General features: G+C 40.8%; 2 protein-coding genes across 3 annotated transcripts; both read right to left on the minus strand.

Annotated features, from left to right (window-relative positions):
* Positions 1–1,838: 1,838 nt before the first annotated feature.
* Positions 1,839–7,913, minus strand: LOC311061360 (heme-binding protein 1-like). Of its 2 annotated transcripts, none has more exons than XM_084079963.1 (6): positions 7,841–7,913; positions 6,185–6,353; positions 4,527–4,612; positions 3,383–3,524; positions 3,080–3,260; positions 1,839–2,381 (listed from the first exon to the last, which is right to left on the minus strand). In XM_084079963.1, the coding sequence occupies exons 2-6, from the start codon at positions 6,345–6,347 to the stop codon at positions 2,144–2,146; spliced, it is 810 nt and encodes a 269-aa protein (XP_083936089.1). In that variant the 5' UTR covers positions 6,348–6,353; positions 7,841–7,913; the 3' UTR covers positions 1,839–2,143. The 2 variants fall into 2 exon arrangements, with proteins under 2 accessions (XP_083936089.1, XP_083936090.1); XM_084079964.1 differs by lacking the exon at positions 7,841–7,913 and adding an exon at positions 3,910–4,000 and having other exon boundaries at positions 6,185–6,222.
* On the minus strand, positions 7,113–15,157 carry LOC311061350 (GTPase IMAP family member 8-like). Its single transcript, XM_084079953.1, has 9 exons — positions 15,106–15,157; positions 13,696–14,397; positions 12,490–13,185; positions 11,971–12,089; positions 9,628–10,315; positions 8,985–9,169; positions 8,486–8,557; positions 8,103–8,177; positions 7,113–8,014 (listed from the first exon to the last, which is right to left on the minus strand). The coding sequence occupies exons 1-9, from the start codon at positions 15,134–15,136 to the stop codon at positions 7,967–7,969; spliced, it is 2,616 nt and encodes an 871-aa protein (XP_083936079.1). The 5' UTR covers positions 15,137–15,157; the 3' UTR covers positions 7,113–7,966.
* Positions 15,158–16,135: the final 978 nt, after the last annotated feature.

A 16,135-nucleotide genomic window follows, 5' to 3' on the forward strand; every position in this document is an offset into this window, starting at 1 on the left:
GTCTGCCTTCACTGCTCCATTGTGACACTAACACTGTCCCAACAACACTACCCCCTTCCCGCCAGGCCCTCCCCTAATGCCAACGGTCAGCCTCCAACCCCCCACCATGCCCCGTGCATCATGTTGTCTCCCCTCTGAATGTTGACGGCCCTGTTTGTGAATGTAGGGCTGTGAGGTATCAGGGCTCAGTGGGCATTTGAACACAGTGGGTGAATGCTGATAAAAAACATGAAATGATCTACAGTATATTGTTGTTAAAGCTGACACGATCCTTTGCTTAGCACAAACAGTAGCCTATTACATATAATCTATTTGGACATGAACACAATGTGCTCAGTAATCCTAAAAATACATCTACAGATCAAACAGAAGACATGCTGTTTACAGTCAGCAAACAATCCAATCTGGCAAAATGACTAATTTTGTCTAATTATTAAACCCATCCGGGAAAGCATCTGTGTCATTTTAGATTTGAGCTAAAAAGGCATTATTGTATAATACTTTGGCTATTCAAAAATAGCAGAGTACAAGCTCATAGTGTGTCACTTTGTGCAGCGCTATGAGTTTGTAGATCTGCAAATGTTTTTTTTTGCACCAATTGTCACGAGTTTTCAAAAAATAGCAGATCTACAAGCTCATAGCGCTATGAGCTTGTAGATCTGCTATTTTTTTGAATAGCCAAATAATCTTAACATGGCACAGATGCGTTCCCAGACTAAATGGGTTAAGAGAATAAATAGTTAAAAGGCTAAAAACTAAAACGGGGGTCCTCAGAGTTACTACAGGTGGTCCGCCAAATCTTTGTGTGATATGATTTTTTTTTTTACATTAACCACTTGAACCCTAGCATCCCGTTTCTGAGGAGAACTTTAGCCAAAAATAGCAGATCTACAAGCTCACAACGCCTCGCAAAGAGGTATAAGTGTAGAGGGGAAAAAGAGCAGATCAAGTGAATACAAAAAGTTTAATCTGAAACACAATTTTATACAATATAGAGGGGGTCTCTGCTTCATCTCTCTCTCAGCTAGGGGGTCCTTGGCCTGAAAACGTTTTAGACCCCTGCACTAAAAAGAATGATAACTTTGCGGTATGTTCATTCTCTTTCTCTCAGGCGCTGTGTGTGCGTTTGTGTGTTTGAGCATCAGGGATAGTCAAACAATGGTCGAACGATGAGAAAGGGATGGAGAAATGTAATTTTTGTCTCCGCCAGGAGTTCTCGTCCTTCCGTGTGTCCACCAAGCTACCATTGGTCAAGCTTCACGTGACACGTGACAATATGTTGAAAGGGTGTGCTTTGATTGGCTAGCGAGACGCATGATGAAATAGAGCTCTATAAATAGGTGTGTCACTTCAAATCTTTTGAAGTGAGGTAAGACAGGATTAATCAGGAACAGTACTGGCGGAGACCTGTGCTCCGAGGAGCACATTTTCTAGTTTTTATTTGTCTTTATACAAGATGAGTATACACAATATAACAGGTTGAAGTGCTATCGAAACAGTGTCCGTCACTGTCCAGTTTAGGGTTAGCTTAAATGTGTACACGCTCAGAGTTACACGCCTGTAAGAGTCCATTTGGAACCCCCTCAAGGAACCAGGAGTCCCTGGACCATACTTTGAGACCCACTGGTGTAGCACAGTGTTTCCAGTGAGCCAACAATCTGACTCTGTTTGACCAGAATGGAACAGAGCCTTCATTAGTATCACTGGTAACACTGTTGTCATAACGACTAAACTGGGAGAAAGAAAAGAAAAAGGGTTAACCTTTAAATTGTATGAATTTTATTTGATTAGATTTTGGGGTCTCAATAGAAGTGAGGTTAGGTTATGCAGCTACACAGAGGAAGAGGAGGGTGGATGAAGGTGAGTTAACCCTTCAGGGTTCTTGTCGTAGGAACCAGATATGGTTAACTCTTTGGGAACCAGGTGGTTAAAGGCGTAGTTTACCCCCCAAAAATATGTTTTGTCGCATTCCTGAGCCAATGATTTGATGACCAGGTCATTGGTCAGTATAGGAGACTCTTTGAGACTCCGCCGGTCATCATGTGACAAAAACAAAAGAATGTCCATGAATTCAAGGCTTCGTGGGGTGTTTAATTGATAGTAAAATCAGTCATTTTTTGGGTGAACTACTCCTTTAAGCCCTTCAGGGTTCTTGTCGTAGGAACCAGATCTCGTTGCGTCTGTGCGGAACGCCAGGGTTCTCGTAGACGGCCACCATGTAGACGTCGCGCCTCACGTCGCCGTGGGAACCAACTCCGCCCCCCGTGGTGATGATGTCATCACGATGCTGCGGCGGCTGGTCGCCGTGGGAACCCAGGATGTCCCAGAGCAGGCAGATCTGATGGCCGACCGTCTCCTCTGTGGTCGTCCCCAAGAAAGTTCTACACACACATATTTATATTACTATCAATGGTAGAAACAGTACTGTCATATAGACGGGTTTCCTGTTAGTAAACATGAGAGGAATATGACCGCGCAGAGGAGGGGGAAGCCTATGGGTGCGTTTGGAAATTACGCACCGGAGCACACTCGCCTATTAGTTTGTATTGGCCAGTGCGCTCACTGCCGCTCAGGGCTGTATTTTCGAACGCGCCTTTCACCCGGGCATGCACAGATTGCGCATTCTGCTCTGTGATGACGTCGCGCGGAAATCCGTCTATGTACAAGGTAATAACTAGGGGTGTGCTGATGCACTAATTTCACAATACGATACACGATATTGGGCTCACGATATCGATACGATATATACGATGTATGGCACTTTTTTATTATGAAAATATATGGTGGGGGAGGGAAGCAAATGCAAAAAATACTTCTGTTTTTGCATTATTATTATTGCCAAAACAAAAATATTTTATTATTATTATTATTATTTAAAAAAAATTAAACGCCAAAATGATACATATCGCCACGAAAACGTATCACGATATATCGCGGGACGATATATCGGCACACTCCGAGTAATAACGCATATCGGCGGTTGGCAAACGATGCTGATATCCTATTGAAGCACAATTGTGTATTATTGTTAGTGTTGAAGCAGAGTGTTGCATCATCGTTAGTATTTTTTCATATTCACCGGGTAATAACGCGTATCGGCGGTCGGTAGATGATGGTGATGTCGGGGTCGGTGGGAGTGGGCGGGACTATCTGGAACTCCGCAGGGAGGAAGTATGATGTCATCACGTCTCTATGAAACAAGTTCCCGTCATGCATCTGGAGGCTGTTAACGATGGGGATGGTCATACCCAGATAACGACCTGCATGAATTAACATAAATAAAATGTTAAGGTTTAATGAAGAAGGAGGGGCTAAGTGGTGCAGTGGGAGGGGCTAAGTTTTGTAGTGGGAGGGGCTAAGTGGTGCAGTGGGAGGGGCTAACCTTTACAGTTCTCCTTGCAGATGTATTTCATTAACTTCATGAAGGCCAATGAGATGCTCTGCTCATACAGCCTCTCTGATTGGCTGACCTGAGCCCAGTGACCTGCTGGATACAAACGCTCTTCATACAATACCTCACCTAACTAGCGCACACACACACACACACACACACACACACACACACACACACACACACACACACACACACACACACCCCCAACGTGTCGGATAAAGCAGGAAGTAGCAAAGCATTGACATAAACAATAAGACATTAGTGAAAATCACAAATACACAGTGAAAAAATGATAAATATTCATATGGGGAATTAAACAAGAGACTTAAACACAGTCTACACCACTGGTTCTCAAAGTGTAGTCCGGGGACCCCCAGGGGTCCTTAAAAGTTCCAGGGGCTCGCCAGCAAAAGGTGTTGATACAGCATCACAATCAGTTTAAACAGGCCCTTAACACATTCATTGCCAGGTATTAATTCATTAATTCATCCATTCGACACGGCCAGCGGTTTTACCTTATTTTGAGTCTTTTTGACGATGCACAGAATTTCTTTTTCAACCCGGATGTAAACAAACGATGTCTCTGTGGGGAGACGAGTCTCTCTTCTTTCCACCGGAAAACAAAACATTGTAACCGTGATCGTCCGTTCTGTAGTTATCGGCAGTTTAATATAGCTCGTTTTCACCAAAGTGTTATGGTTACAGTATATATTCATTATAAGCAACCCTGATGAAGAACCTCTATTCTATTGTTACATTGTATTTTATTGTATCCTATCCTATATTAAATTGCCTAATGGATGGACTTCACGAGCGTAACATCCAGACCGGAGAGGTGCACAGTTTCTCCGATCCGCAACAAACTTGGCACAAATGCTGCTCAGGGGTCTGCCATGGCAATAGTCACACCAACAATACTAAATTGCACACATAGGGGGCGCTATAGCAATGTTACAGCAGTGTTTAACTCTACAAATGGCCATAACTCACTGACCATTACGCTGATCAGCGCAGTATAGGACTGGATAGCGGCCTGAAATCTATAAAATACAATAAAAGTACGTTCTCATGTGTAGAAATGGGACAGGAGTATTGAATTGTAATAGCATTAGTTACTAAAGTGTTAAAGTACCCTCTCATGTGTAGAAATGGGACTGAAGGGAATGAGCTCCCTCTGCTGGTTTCCACTGGTCATCTCCTGAATGGGTCCAGTCATTTCTGTAATATAATAATAATACATGAATGGGTCCAGTCATTTCTGTAATATAATAATACATTAATGGGTCCAGTCATTTCTGTAATATAATAATAATACATTAATGGGTCCAGTCATTTCTGTAATATAATAATAAATGAATGGGTCCAGTAATTTCTGTAATATAATAATAATACATTAATGGGTCCAGTCATTTCTGTAATATAATAATAATACATGAATGGGTCCAGTCATTTCTGTAATATAATAACATACTACTACTACTAATAATAATGTATAAATAAAATATTTACGTATTTACATTTAGATAACATAATCTCTGAAACATCAAACACATATTTAAGGTTTATAATGACATTTATATCTATATAACAGTGACAGTGATCCCCAATAAATCAATCAGCCAGCAGGCTAAGCATTGGGAGAAGTTTAAAATCACATAAGACTACAAGGGTTCCAATAACCCGTATATCGTCTCTGTCGGGTGGAAACCTCATATGTCCAAAACTGTTACTTCTCAGGATTCAAAAATACATTTAAAAAATGGCAAAAGTAGCAGATCTACAAGCTCCAAACGTGTCTCTTGTGGATCTGCTACTTTTGATGCTTTTGTGTGACATTGTAGTATGATCAAAATGGTAAATGGTGCATTTATATAGCGCTTTTATCCAAAGCGCTTTACATAGATTGTGCATTACATTCACCCATTCACACACAGATGGAGGAGGAAACCATGCAAGGCACCAACTTGCTCATCGCGAGCAATTAGGGGTTCAGTGTCTTGCTCAAGGACACTTCAACACTAACTCTGCCCACCTGCCCACCAGCCCGGGATCGAACTGGGAACCTTGCGGTTTCCAGTTCACTCTACCCGACCACTCTACCACTCTATTAGGGGTGTGCCGATACACTAATTTCACGAAACGATACACGATATTGGGCTCACAATATCGATGCGATATATGGCACTTTTTTATTATGAAAATATATGGGGGGGAGGGGGGGGATGCAAACAAATAAAATAAATCGTATCGCGATATATCGTGGGACGATATATCGGCACACGCCTAATATATATATACACATCTAGGGATGGGACCATATGAAAATGACATGTCACGATTGTGGCAATAATAATTGCCATTAAAGATATTATCACGATAATCAAAATATGAGTAAACTTAAAATGCCACTTTGATAAACCACTTGAAACCCCCAGCATCCCTATTCTGGGGGGAACGTTCGCCAAACGTAGCCAATCTACAAGCCCGCAACGCATTGTGAGCTTGTAGATCTGCTGTTTTTGGTGAAATAGAGTGAAATAAGAGCGTACCAAATGCACTCTTTACAGGTCAGTTTTATCAAGTATAGAGGGTTTAAGCGGGACTGAATTTGCATCTCAACAAAAGCTAATTCATCCTAGTGTACGACGGAGGACAATTTCACGATAAATAAAAAATGTATTGTAACAGAGTATATTTCTACATTGCAGTATTTATACTTTTACTTAAGTAAGAAATGTGAGTACTTTTCCCACCACTGATCATTATTATTATCATCATTATTCTACTCACCAGGTGGTACAGTCACATGGTGAGTGCTGCCAACCGCCTGCCAATGATGTAACAGTCTGTCGCTTTGCTCCTCGTTCATTGGCTGAGGGCCTGTGATGTCGTCAGTGATGTCACCATCATCCTCATCCAATCCGTCCAGGTCTTCCAGGGAAATGAGAGCCATGTTGACCTTTTACACACAGGAAGTAACACACAGGAAATACAATATGTTGTTACGCTCCACATATCGAACAAACTCCTAGAAGACTACAGGTCTGGTCACAGCTAAAGATAAACTTTCAGTTTGCTGCTGCACTTTACTGAGGTGCTTATAAGCAGAACAAATGACTTTAAAAGTTGACTAGAACCTGCTTTAGTCTATGTGCTCAACAGTGTTGTCATGTCTGCTTATTATAAGCTACTTGTTAAGTGTCTTGTAAATATTGGTTGTAAGTTATTTTTTTTTTATTGGGCTTGCTCAGGTGAGATTAGTATGTAATATCTCATTACGACCTAACCTACGACATAACCAAAGGATGGCAACAAGGCACACAGCTTGGCAGAATTTAACATAGTTTATTTTCCCAGGGAGTGTCAAGTATAAAGTAGCAGAAACAAAGGCAACTCATCAAAAGATCAGGACATTCAAAAACAAATGATTCAAACGATCAAATGCATGAATTAATTAAGTATTATACAACCAATAACCAAATTCTTATGTCAACAAAGTCCTAAATAACAGAACACATTTTGACCATGATTTTAATAATACATAAAAAATAAAACTTCACCTCCTGGGAGATATAGTGACAGCTCCTATCACCTGAATAAAGAGAAGGCAGTATGACTGCTAGCAGAACAACAGCTCACCCCTTATATACCCCATAGCCCCTCCCACACAACATGGCCCCTCCCACCAGCCAGACCAAAATAATTCAGGGTGATTTATAATACTGTGTCCTTCCTGTTCTTCAGAAATAAACCAGCACAACAATACATTCCATTTAAAGTGTTGATAGATAGTTATTTAAACTTTCCTTTCAGTCATAGATGTTTTAACTTTCCGTCCAGTACTGTCCAGTGTCCCTCTTTGACACATTCAACCCCTTGTCCACAGACAAGGAGTTGGTTTGGCCCAATTTGGCCCCGATCAGTGGTTGGCTACAGGTGTGTGTGTGTGTGTGTGTGTGTGTGTGTGTGTGTGTGTGTGTGTGTGTGTGTGTGTGTGTGTGTGTGTGTGTGTGTGTGTGTGTGTGTGTCTTTGGAAGCCTATAATGACCTGAACGGTCAGAGAGAGAGAGAGAGAGAGAGAGTTTAATCAGTTTAATCTGAAACATTGTGTTTCAGATTAATTTTTTTTTTACTTGGTAAACATGGGGTCTTGGGGCACCATGTCTACACATTGCAGACAGGTGCTCTTTTATGGCCTTTTACCCCATGCATGTTTGTGCCGAATCTGGGTTGAGCGAGGTTCCCTCTCATAACGTATCCATAGATCAGATGATCGGTCATTGGTTGATCGGCTTCGTTACCTTTTCACAATAAGAGTCTTATAAAAAAACGTAATCCATAAAAAAACGATGAAAATGTAACAATTTCAAAAACTGTGACCTGTGCTTGTGGACGTCCGGAAGTGATCGGTGTGCATGTATAAGTTCATATTTCCTACATACCTACCGTTAGTTTGTTTTTTATTTTATAAAAAAAATACAATGAAAAACAAACAGGAGGAGTTGCTCCTGTTGGTGTGGTTTCTTCAGGAGCTTCGAGTTCTCCATGAAGAGACGTTTGTTCTCCTCAGATTCATTCTGCAGTTTCTGCTGCATCATCACCTGTTCTCCTGACTGACACCTGATGGAGACACACAGAGACATGACATGATATGAGAGGGACGTGCGTGCGTGCGTGTGTGTGTGTGTGCGTGCGTGCGTGTTCTCACCAGTGTGTTCATCTCCATGAGTTCCTTCTCTTTCTGCTGCAGCTTCACCTTCAGACTCTCCACCTGCTGCTCCAACTACAACATATGAGAGAAAGAAAGAAAGAAAAAAGAAAGAAAGAAAGAAAGAAAGAAAGAAAGAAAGTTAATATTGTTTCAGGAAAAGTACTGGCTCAGTTTTAGTGAGCCCTCATGTTGTGACAGTTTGTCACCAGCAGAGGGCAGTCATAGACAGCCAGTGTTCAGTGATGTGAATGTTTCTAGTGACAGATGACACACAAACACTCTTTATTTGACTTTGGTCCAATTTCATACAAACTCTTGTAGTATCATCTAACTAAGCAGTGTTTGATATAAAACTACAGGTGTATTGTGTGTTCATTTACCAGACTCTTCTCCTCTTTCTCTGCTTTCAGCTGTTCAATAAAGGCCTCCCTCTCTGATAGAAGCATGTGTTCCTGTTTGGAGGGATGAAAATAATACAAATTTTAAAAAGCAATATCTCTGGAACGCCTGGTTGAAATGTCATAACATCTGGCAAAAATGTGCACTTTGAACTCTAGGATGAACTAATTACAATGTGGTGTTCAAATGTGAAAGGTCAAGATAACTGTGAACAGTTTTGATTGAATTTAATTGATTCAATTAAAAGTCTTCACTATATGATAGAGGCCCTGGAAAATGAGATGCTACATGTCAATGGGCTTTCCTTTCAATACATTCTAACACATTATGACTATGCACATACATGAATGTACATCAATCTTGCTGGTGGACACAACCAGATAAGATTAAGAATAACATATTTATCCATTTGGTAAAGGGTGAATCACATTAGCATATTTGCATTTCTACCAGAAGCGATGAGTGTGATTGTTATCAAACCATAGTTTCATCTTCATCTATCACAGTCTTAGCATCATCCTGTGTCTTGCTGGGAGCTTCACTCATGGTACCACGTCCTGAAGAGGACGTTATTGGTCCAGAAGGTATCTTCAGCAGCCAATCAGAGACCTTGCCAGGTGACAGGCCGTATGAATTTCCTGTTTCAGAAGGTGTTCCACCGCTCACTGCAACACAAGGCACAGCAAGATATTTACATTAATTAATTAATTAATTAATTCATGTAACATTAATTAATAATAATTATTATCATAATCATCATCATCATCATAATGCACAATTGCGTACTTAAATATTAACAAGAAATACAGTTCATGCACTGTTACTGAAAGAACTTCTATTAAAGTCTAGGTCATTTTTTTAAGTTATCTGAAATATTTAGAACAGTGATTCTCAAACATTTGTAATTTCAAAGACTCCCAGAGTGTACAAATGGAACAGAATGGTCCATTTTGTTCCATGTGTACACTCTCAGAGTCACAGTCCTGTAAGGGTCCATTTGGTTCTTAACTTTTCCGGTTCAATCATTTAGCTGTGGACCCCCTGGAACCACCTAAAAAGACCCCACTTTTAGAACCATTGCTTTAGAAGAATGTGTTAGCAGATCAATTCTATTGATACTCACTGCTTGGAGGCATATGGCCTGTGTCTATGCTGTTCCTTCTCCTCCTGACAGCTGGCAGGGTTGGTTCTTCTGGCTCTTTCACCACAAACTTCAACACCCTGTCTATCATCTCCTCCTCTCTCCTCCTCCATTGCTCCTCTTTGTCTCTTAATGTCAAGTTCTTATCCAGTCTTTCAGACAGAGTTATCTGTCTTGTCTCACGTTCCACCCTGAAGTGTCCTCTGTTCCTCGTCACCATGTCTTCTAGTTTCTCCATCAGCTCTGTCACTTCTGAAATGTCCCTTTTGAAGAAGTCTAGAACATGGTACCTGTAGCCACATTTATCCAGGATCCACCTCAGAGGTTCTCCTTCAGACTCTATGTACTCCTCAACACGTCTCCCTCCCAGCCACCATCCCCATGTGAACAGAACCAGAGTGTGTCTCCAGACTCTTTTCCCCAGCAGCTCCATTTGTTCCTCCACTGATCTCCTGTCAGCTTCAGAGAAACTGGACCTGACATCAACAGTCACCAGGACAGCGTGGGGTCCAGGAGAACACAGAGTCACACCGTGTAGAAGGACGTCTTTGATCTTCTGTGATGGAGGTGTAGTCGACCAGTCTGGACAGTTCACCACACTCACTTTTCTGTCAGCAACTCGTCTCTGTTGTCTGACACATTGTGTCAGTTTAGTCTGGGTTTTAAACTCCTGGAATATGAGGTTTACAGTATGTTAGTATGTGTCATAATAATCAATACATTTGATTTCGTTTTTTTTTTTTAAACCTTCATTTAAATAATTCCGTCCATATTGAAGAGTTCCACCTCAAGCTTGACAGAAATTAACACATTGGTTTATTATTCTCCATCACTTTTCTAACAGTGCCACTACAAATTAAACAGTAATGAACTATATGGAATCATTCAACAAAATATACCTGGATGTGGTAAATACTTGTTCAGTAAAGTGCTACTATATGGAAGTATGCAGAACATCAAACTGAACTGTGACAGTTTGCTAAAACAGATCCAAGTGAAATGTGAAAATAAAACAGAATGAAAGATTACAGACAGGATGAAAATCATGTGTTAGATTGTGTGTAAATCTGTCAATCAGTTTTTAACCACTGCATGTAAATCAAACAGGCTAAGGATAAAGACAGTTACCATGACCATGGTGATGTGACGGAGAACACATCACTCATCATCTAATGCAATATAATTATGATTGGCACACCTGAGTCAGAGACCAGCAGAGCTTCATTCAATAAGCAGCCCAGACAACCGGGCCAGAGCTGTGCATTTGAAAAAAGAAATCAGTGTTGTGTGTGTGTGTGTGTGTGTGTGTGTGTGTGTGTGTGTGTGTGTGTGTGTGTGTGTGTGTGTGTGTGTGTGTGTGTGTGTGTGTGTGTGCGTGCGCATGATGCAGGGAACTATGTTTATTTTAATGTGCCAAAGTTTATGTTTCCTTTACAATTAACAAATGTGAATGATGTTTGGTTAAATTAGTCTGTTTTACCTTAGCCTGTTATGTTAGTGAAGTGCAGCTTAATTCCATAATGTGCCTGTTATTTATTGATGCTTGTGATGTATGAATCTATGTTGACTGTATTTATTGTGTAAAATGCCAAATCTGTGTTTATTTCATTTATGTAAAGTTAATGAGGTACATGTGCCAGGTGTTGCAGATCTATAGCTAATTAGTGCTCCTTTTCCATTTGAAGAAAGTCACTGTGATTATTTCCTAGTGTTCTACATGATTGTAAACTGTAATTTGTGTCATTTTATTGTCTTTATATTTCTCTGTATTAGATACCACACACACAAACGCTGCATTCCTTGTACCATGTGCTTCATCAGTAAAGCCTCCTAAATGGATTCTCTGACCGGAGTCTATTCTTTCACACGTGATTAACTCAAACCATTGTTGCATGAGGTCCCATCCTCACACAGTGGTTCTCAAACTTTTTCATGTCAAGTTTGTATTTGGCCACGAACCCCCATCTGAAAATATTGTTCCAGGGACCCATACAAGAAAGTTACAGATCTACACGCTCAGAACGTGTTGCAATGTGACGCTTGTAGATTGGCTATAGCCAATGTATATAGGATTAAAGTGGTTCAACTGATTTTGATGCTAGCTTTGCTGGGGACCCCTTGGGACCCCCTCAAGGACCCCCAGGGGTCCCCGGGCCCCACTTTGAGAACCACTGCTCTAATGACAGAACATTCTGTATTGATCACTGACCATTTATTAGTCACATGATTGTCAACCATTAATGACAGCACATACTGTCACATTATCATCAGACAACATAATATTTGATGTCTGTTTACTTCTTTACATCAAATGTATTCACTCACCTTCCAGTAAGTGAATGTAAACACATAGTCCTGCAGTATGAAGTTTCCAGCTCTGCTCCTTCCATTCTGCTCTCCTCCAACCAACATCAGCCTGACATCTGGAACACTCTGATGTTCTCCTGGAACAAACTCTACATTAGTTCACTTAACACTGATGTGACTGTTTATTATTATATACAGTATATACAGTACAATGAACACTGATGTGACTGTTTATACAGTATATAGAGTACAATGAACACTGATGTGACTGTTTAGGACCTGGATTCACATTCAGCTTTATTAATTATTATTTATAAAACATTCTGACTGAACTAATGTATCACTCAGGATATACAGAATGTTACCATGAGAACAGTTATGTAAATGTGTTGAACAACAATAAACTGATCTCTGAATATGTCTTTCCATCAGCATAATGTCTTATATGGATAGAATGTTCTCAGCAACTTACATGATAATACACCCAATTAGATATAAATAAAAACATGAATATAAGGAAATCACTGCAACACTCACCTTCAAACAGAGCTTTCAGAGCAGCCCTCTGTCTGTGTGTCCTGATCATGAATGTCTGGACGTGTTCCTCTATGTTCCTCTTCCTCTCTGACAACTTCTCTGAAACATCTCCATCATCTTCATGGTGTCCACCTCTGTTTCCTGACACCATCTCCTCTATCTTCACGAGCAGCTCTGTGACCTGAGTGTCATCTCTCTTCTGATTGTTGAAGACATGATACCTGTTCCCACATTTGTCAACAAGCCAGCGGAGGTCTTCTCCTTCAGCCTCAATGTGCTGCTCAATGCTTCTGTCTCCCAGCAGGTCTCTGTAGGTGAACAGTACTACAGCGTGACTCCAGAGTCTCTGTGGCAGAAGTGTCATGTGTTCCTCTACTGCTACTCTCTGTGCTTTGGTGAATGCTGCATAAAGAGGAACCATCAGAAGAGCAGCATGTGGTCCAGTAGGACAGAGACACACAATGTTCTGGATCTCCAGTTTGTCCATCTCTGAGGTGTCCTGTAGTGGACTGTTGTAGAACCAGCCTGGTGAGTCCACCATTGTCACATGTCTCCCTGCTACTTCACCCTGTCTCACCTCACACTGCACTGACCTCTGACTAGCTTTAAAAACACTTCCTCCCAGAATGGTGTTTCCTGCTGATGTCTTCCCAGACCCAAACGATCCCATCAACACAATCCTGAGGTCAGGCAGTCCTGTCAGAGAAAACATTGTTTAAGGCCTTGGTTCTCAAAGTGTGGTCCCGGGACCCCCCGGGTTCCTTGGAGGGATACCAGGGGGTCCACAGCAAAAATAGTTAATATAATGTCATAATCGTTTTAACCACTTTAGCCATACTTTCTAGTTTGGCTATTCAAAAATAGCAGATCTACAAACAAAAATCGTGAAAACTTGTGCAAATCTTTGAATACTGTATATATATTTTTAAAGCGAACATTTTTAACTCAAATCTTTGCTTCTGGGGGTCCCTGGAACACAATATTTTGAGATGGGGGTCCGCTGCCAAATATTTATCATTTTGGGGGTCCTTGACATGAAAATGTTTGAGAACCACAGGTTTAAGGAACAAATCTACAATATCCATATATACGGTATACTGTGCGTGTGTGTGCCAGTATACAAATGATCAATAAAATGTATCAAAATGAAATAGACTGAAAGGTAACCTGAAATATGACTTTGTGTCACAGTAAAACAAAACATACCAATATGTTTTGGAAGTCTAGTTGTTTGTTTCTGAGCATCAGCCCTCCTTTGTTCTGCTCCTCTTCTGATAGTTCTCTCCATCTCCTTCAGTTCCTCTGAGACGTGTTTTTCTGTCTCATAGTGACAACCATTACTAGTCACCATCTGATGTATCTTCTCCAGCAGCTCAGTGACCTGACTTTCATCTCCTCTGTCAGTGATGTTAAGGACATGGAAGCGCCCTTCACATTTATCAGTAAGAGATCTTAAGTCAGAGTCAGATCTAATGAGATCAGTGTTCATGTTGTTTTTATCAGCTACAGTGAACACCACAATAGTGTGTTTCCACACTCTGTCACTGAGGAGAAACCTCACATGCTCCTCTACTGACATCGCTGTGTCTACATATGGGACGTCCAATGGCATCACTAGGACAAAGGCATGTGGTCCTGGAGGACACATATCCACACTCTGTCGGATTTCTAACTGAGTCAGTTTTGGAGTCAGATCTAGAGGATGATTAGACCTCCATCCTGGAGTGTCGACCACAGTGACCTGTCTCCCTGACACTTCCTGTTGTCTCATGACACTCTTATATGTCCTTCTGTTTGTGTGAAAAACATCTCTGCCCAGGATGATGTTTCCTACTGAACTCTTTCCACAGGGATTAAGTCTTCCCCCAATCAGAACTATTCTCAGTTCTGTTGGATTATACTTCTTCCCTGGTTGGAAACATACATGCATTATTCATAAAGATTACAGATATGATCAAACCAGTTGTCATTTTGTTATTTCATGTTTTTCTTTTTACATGATCAACAATTGTCAATATGTCACATAAAGAACAATGACTATAATTTAGGCCTATTAAAATACAACAATTACAAGGGAAAGACATCATCATGCATTAAAAAAGTACTACTAACTTATACTGTAGTTCAAAAGGGGTGCAAACGATTATACGTTTTTAGACTTATAAAGTAGTAAAAATTGTTCTATATGATGGACAACAAAAGGCTAGTGTTTTAATACATATTTAAATTTTCTACAGAGGTGAACAGAGACAGAAGGTAATTAACATTAATTACACGCACGCACACACGCACGCACGCACACAACACACACACACACACACACACACACACACACACACACACACACACACACACACACACACACACACACACACACACACACACACACACACACACACACACACACATCATAGACCGATAAGATAACTTTATTTATTGTCATGTCATAATTAAACACATTTATACTTCGTCAGACGATGTTGAAAATAAACATGCTTTGTGAGCTTGTAGATCAGCTATTTTTGATTGATGTGAGTTTAAAGAGTTTATAATACTGCGCTCTGGGACCTAAATCAGAATATTAACTGATCATCACTGTGTTTTAATACAACTCACCTCTGATGGAAGCTGAGGTAACTCTGTACATCTTCTCTACTGCTGTTGTTTCAACTGTAAAACAATAAAATAAAGAGTCAAATGCTATTTTCTTCTTGTCCTTATGAATAAATAAAGGTATAGATATGTGTAGGTGATCAATCAATCATAACTCAGGCATGTGTCAGTGATTTTAGTACACACACACACACACACACACACACACACACACACACACACACACACACACACACACACACACACACACACACACACACACACACACACACACACACACACACACACACACACACACACACAGGAAATAAGCCATTGGATTCTTGGTGTTTTTATCATTTTGATAATGTTGTGATAATATATGTATTTTACTTGTTTTATCATAAATAAAGAGCTACATTATTGATAGCCAGGTACCAAAGGGACCCTTACGGGTCTGTAACTCAGATAATGTACTAATGGAACCCCATGGGTGCATTTGGTTTGAGCTCGTGTTAGCTAGCCAAGGGACTAGTCTAAGGTTCACACCTTTCTGTCACTGTCATCTCATTATTGTGTGTGTGTGTGTGTGTGTGTGTGTGTGTGTGTGTGTGTGTGTGTGTGTGTGTGTGTGTGTGTGTGTGTGTGTGTGCGTGTGCGTGTGCGTGTATATATATATATATATATTAAGCCTGCAACGATACATGTATTCGTATTGAACCGTTCGCTACGAGGGTCTCGGTTCGGTACGCGCTACGAACCGAACAATATAATATACTTTTTGTTCCCCAGACGACTTCAGACGATGCGCTCTGTGCTCAACCTACTAACCTACCCTGCTAGTCTCAATGGATCTGCGCTCAACAGTGCAACCTAGAGCCAGAGTTGCCTGCTCCTCCCCCCCGCTCCCCCCCCGCTCCCCCACACAGAGTAAACAAAAAAAAAAGACACGCTGTGCGGTGGAAACTTGAAATCTGCCTTAAGAGAAGACACGCTGAATACTACACTGTAAAGTTAAACTGTTGCAGAGCTGCCAAGTCTCACCCTTTGAGAG

The sequence above is a fragment of the Gymnoscopelus microlampas genome (genome assembly GCF_963454915.1).
Source record: "Gymnoscopelus microlampas genome assembly, chromosome: 2".
Taxonomy (NCBI): domain Eukaryota; kingdom Metazoa; phylum Chordata; class Actinopteri; order Myctophiformes; family Myctophidae; genus Gymnoscopelus; species Gymnoscopelus microlampas.

Bases quoted from the DNA above. Each gene is read 5' to 3' on its own strand.
- LOC311061360 (XM_084079963.1), bottom strand. From the start codon at position 6,347: ATGGCTCTCATTTCCCTGGAAGACCTGGACGGATTGGATGAGGATGAT. The intron at 3,261-3,382 runs GTTAGCCCCTCC...TAATTCATGCAG, and splicing joins CTGCAAGGAGAACTGTAAAG to GTCGTTATCTGGGTATGACC. The intron at 2,382-3,079 runs GTGAATATGAAA...ATGTGTGTGTAG, and splicing joins CCGATACGCGTTATTACCCG to AACTTTCTTGGGGACGACCA.
- LOC311061350 (XM_084079953.1), bottom strand. From the start codon at position 15,136: ATGTACAGAGTTACCTCAGCTTCCATCAGAG. The intron at 8,558-8,984 runs GTTTGATAACAA...CCCTCCAAACAG, and splicing joins TAGATGAAGATGAAACTATG to GAACACATGCTTCTATCAGA. The intron at 8,015-8,102 runs GTGAGAACACGC...TGTCTCCATCAG, and splicing joins TCATGGAGATGAACACACTG to GTGTCAGTCAGGAGAACAGG.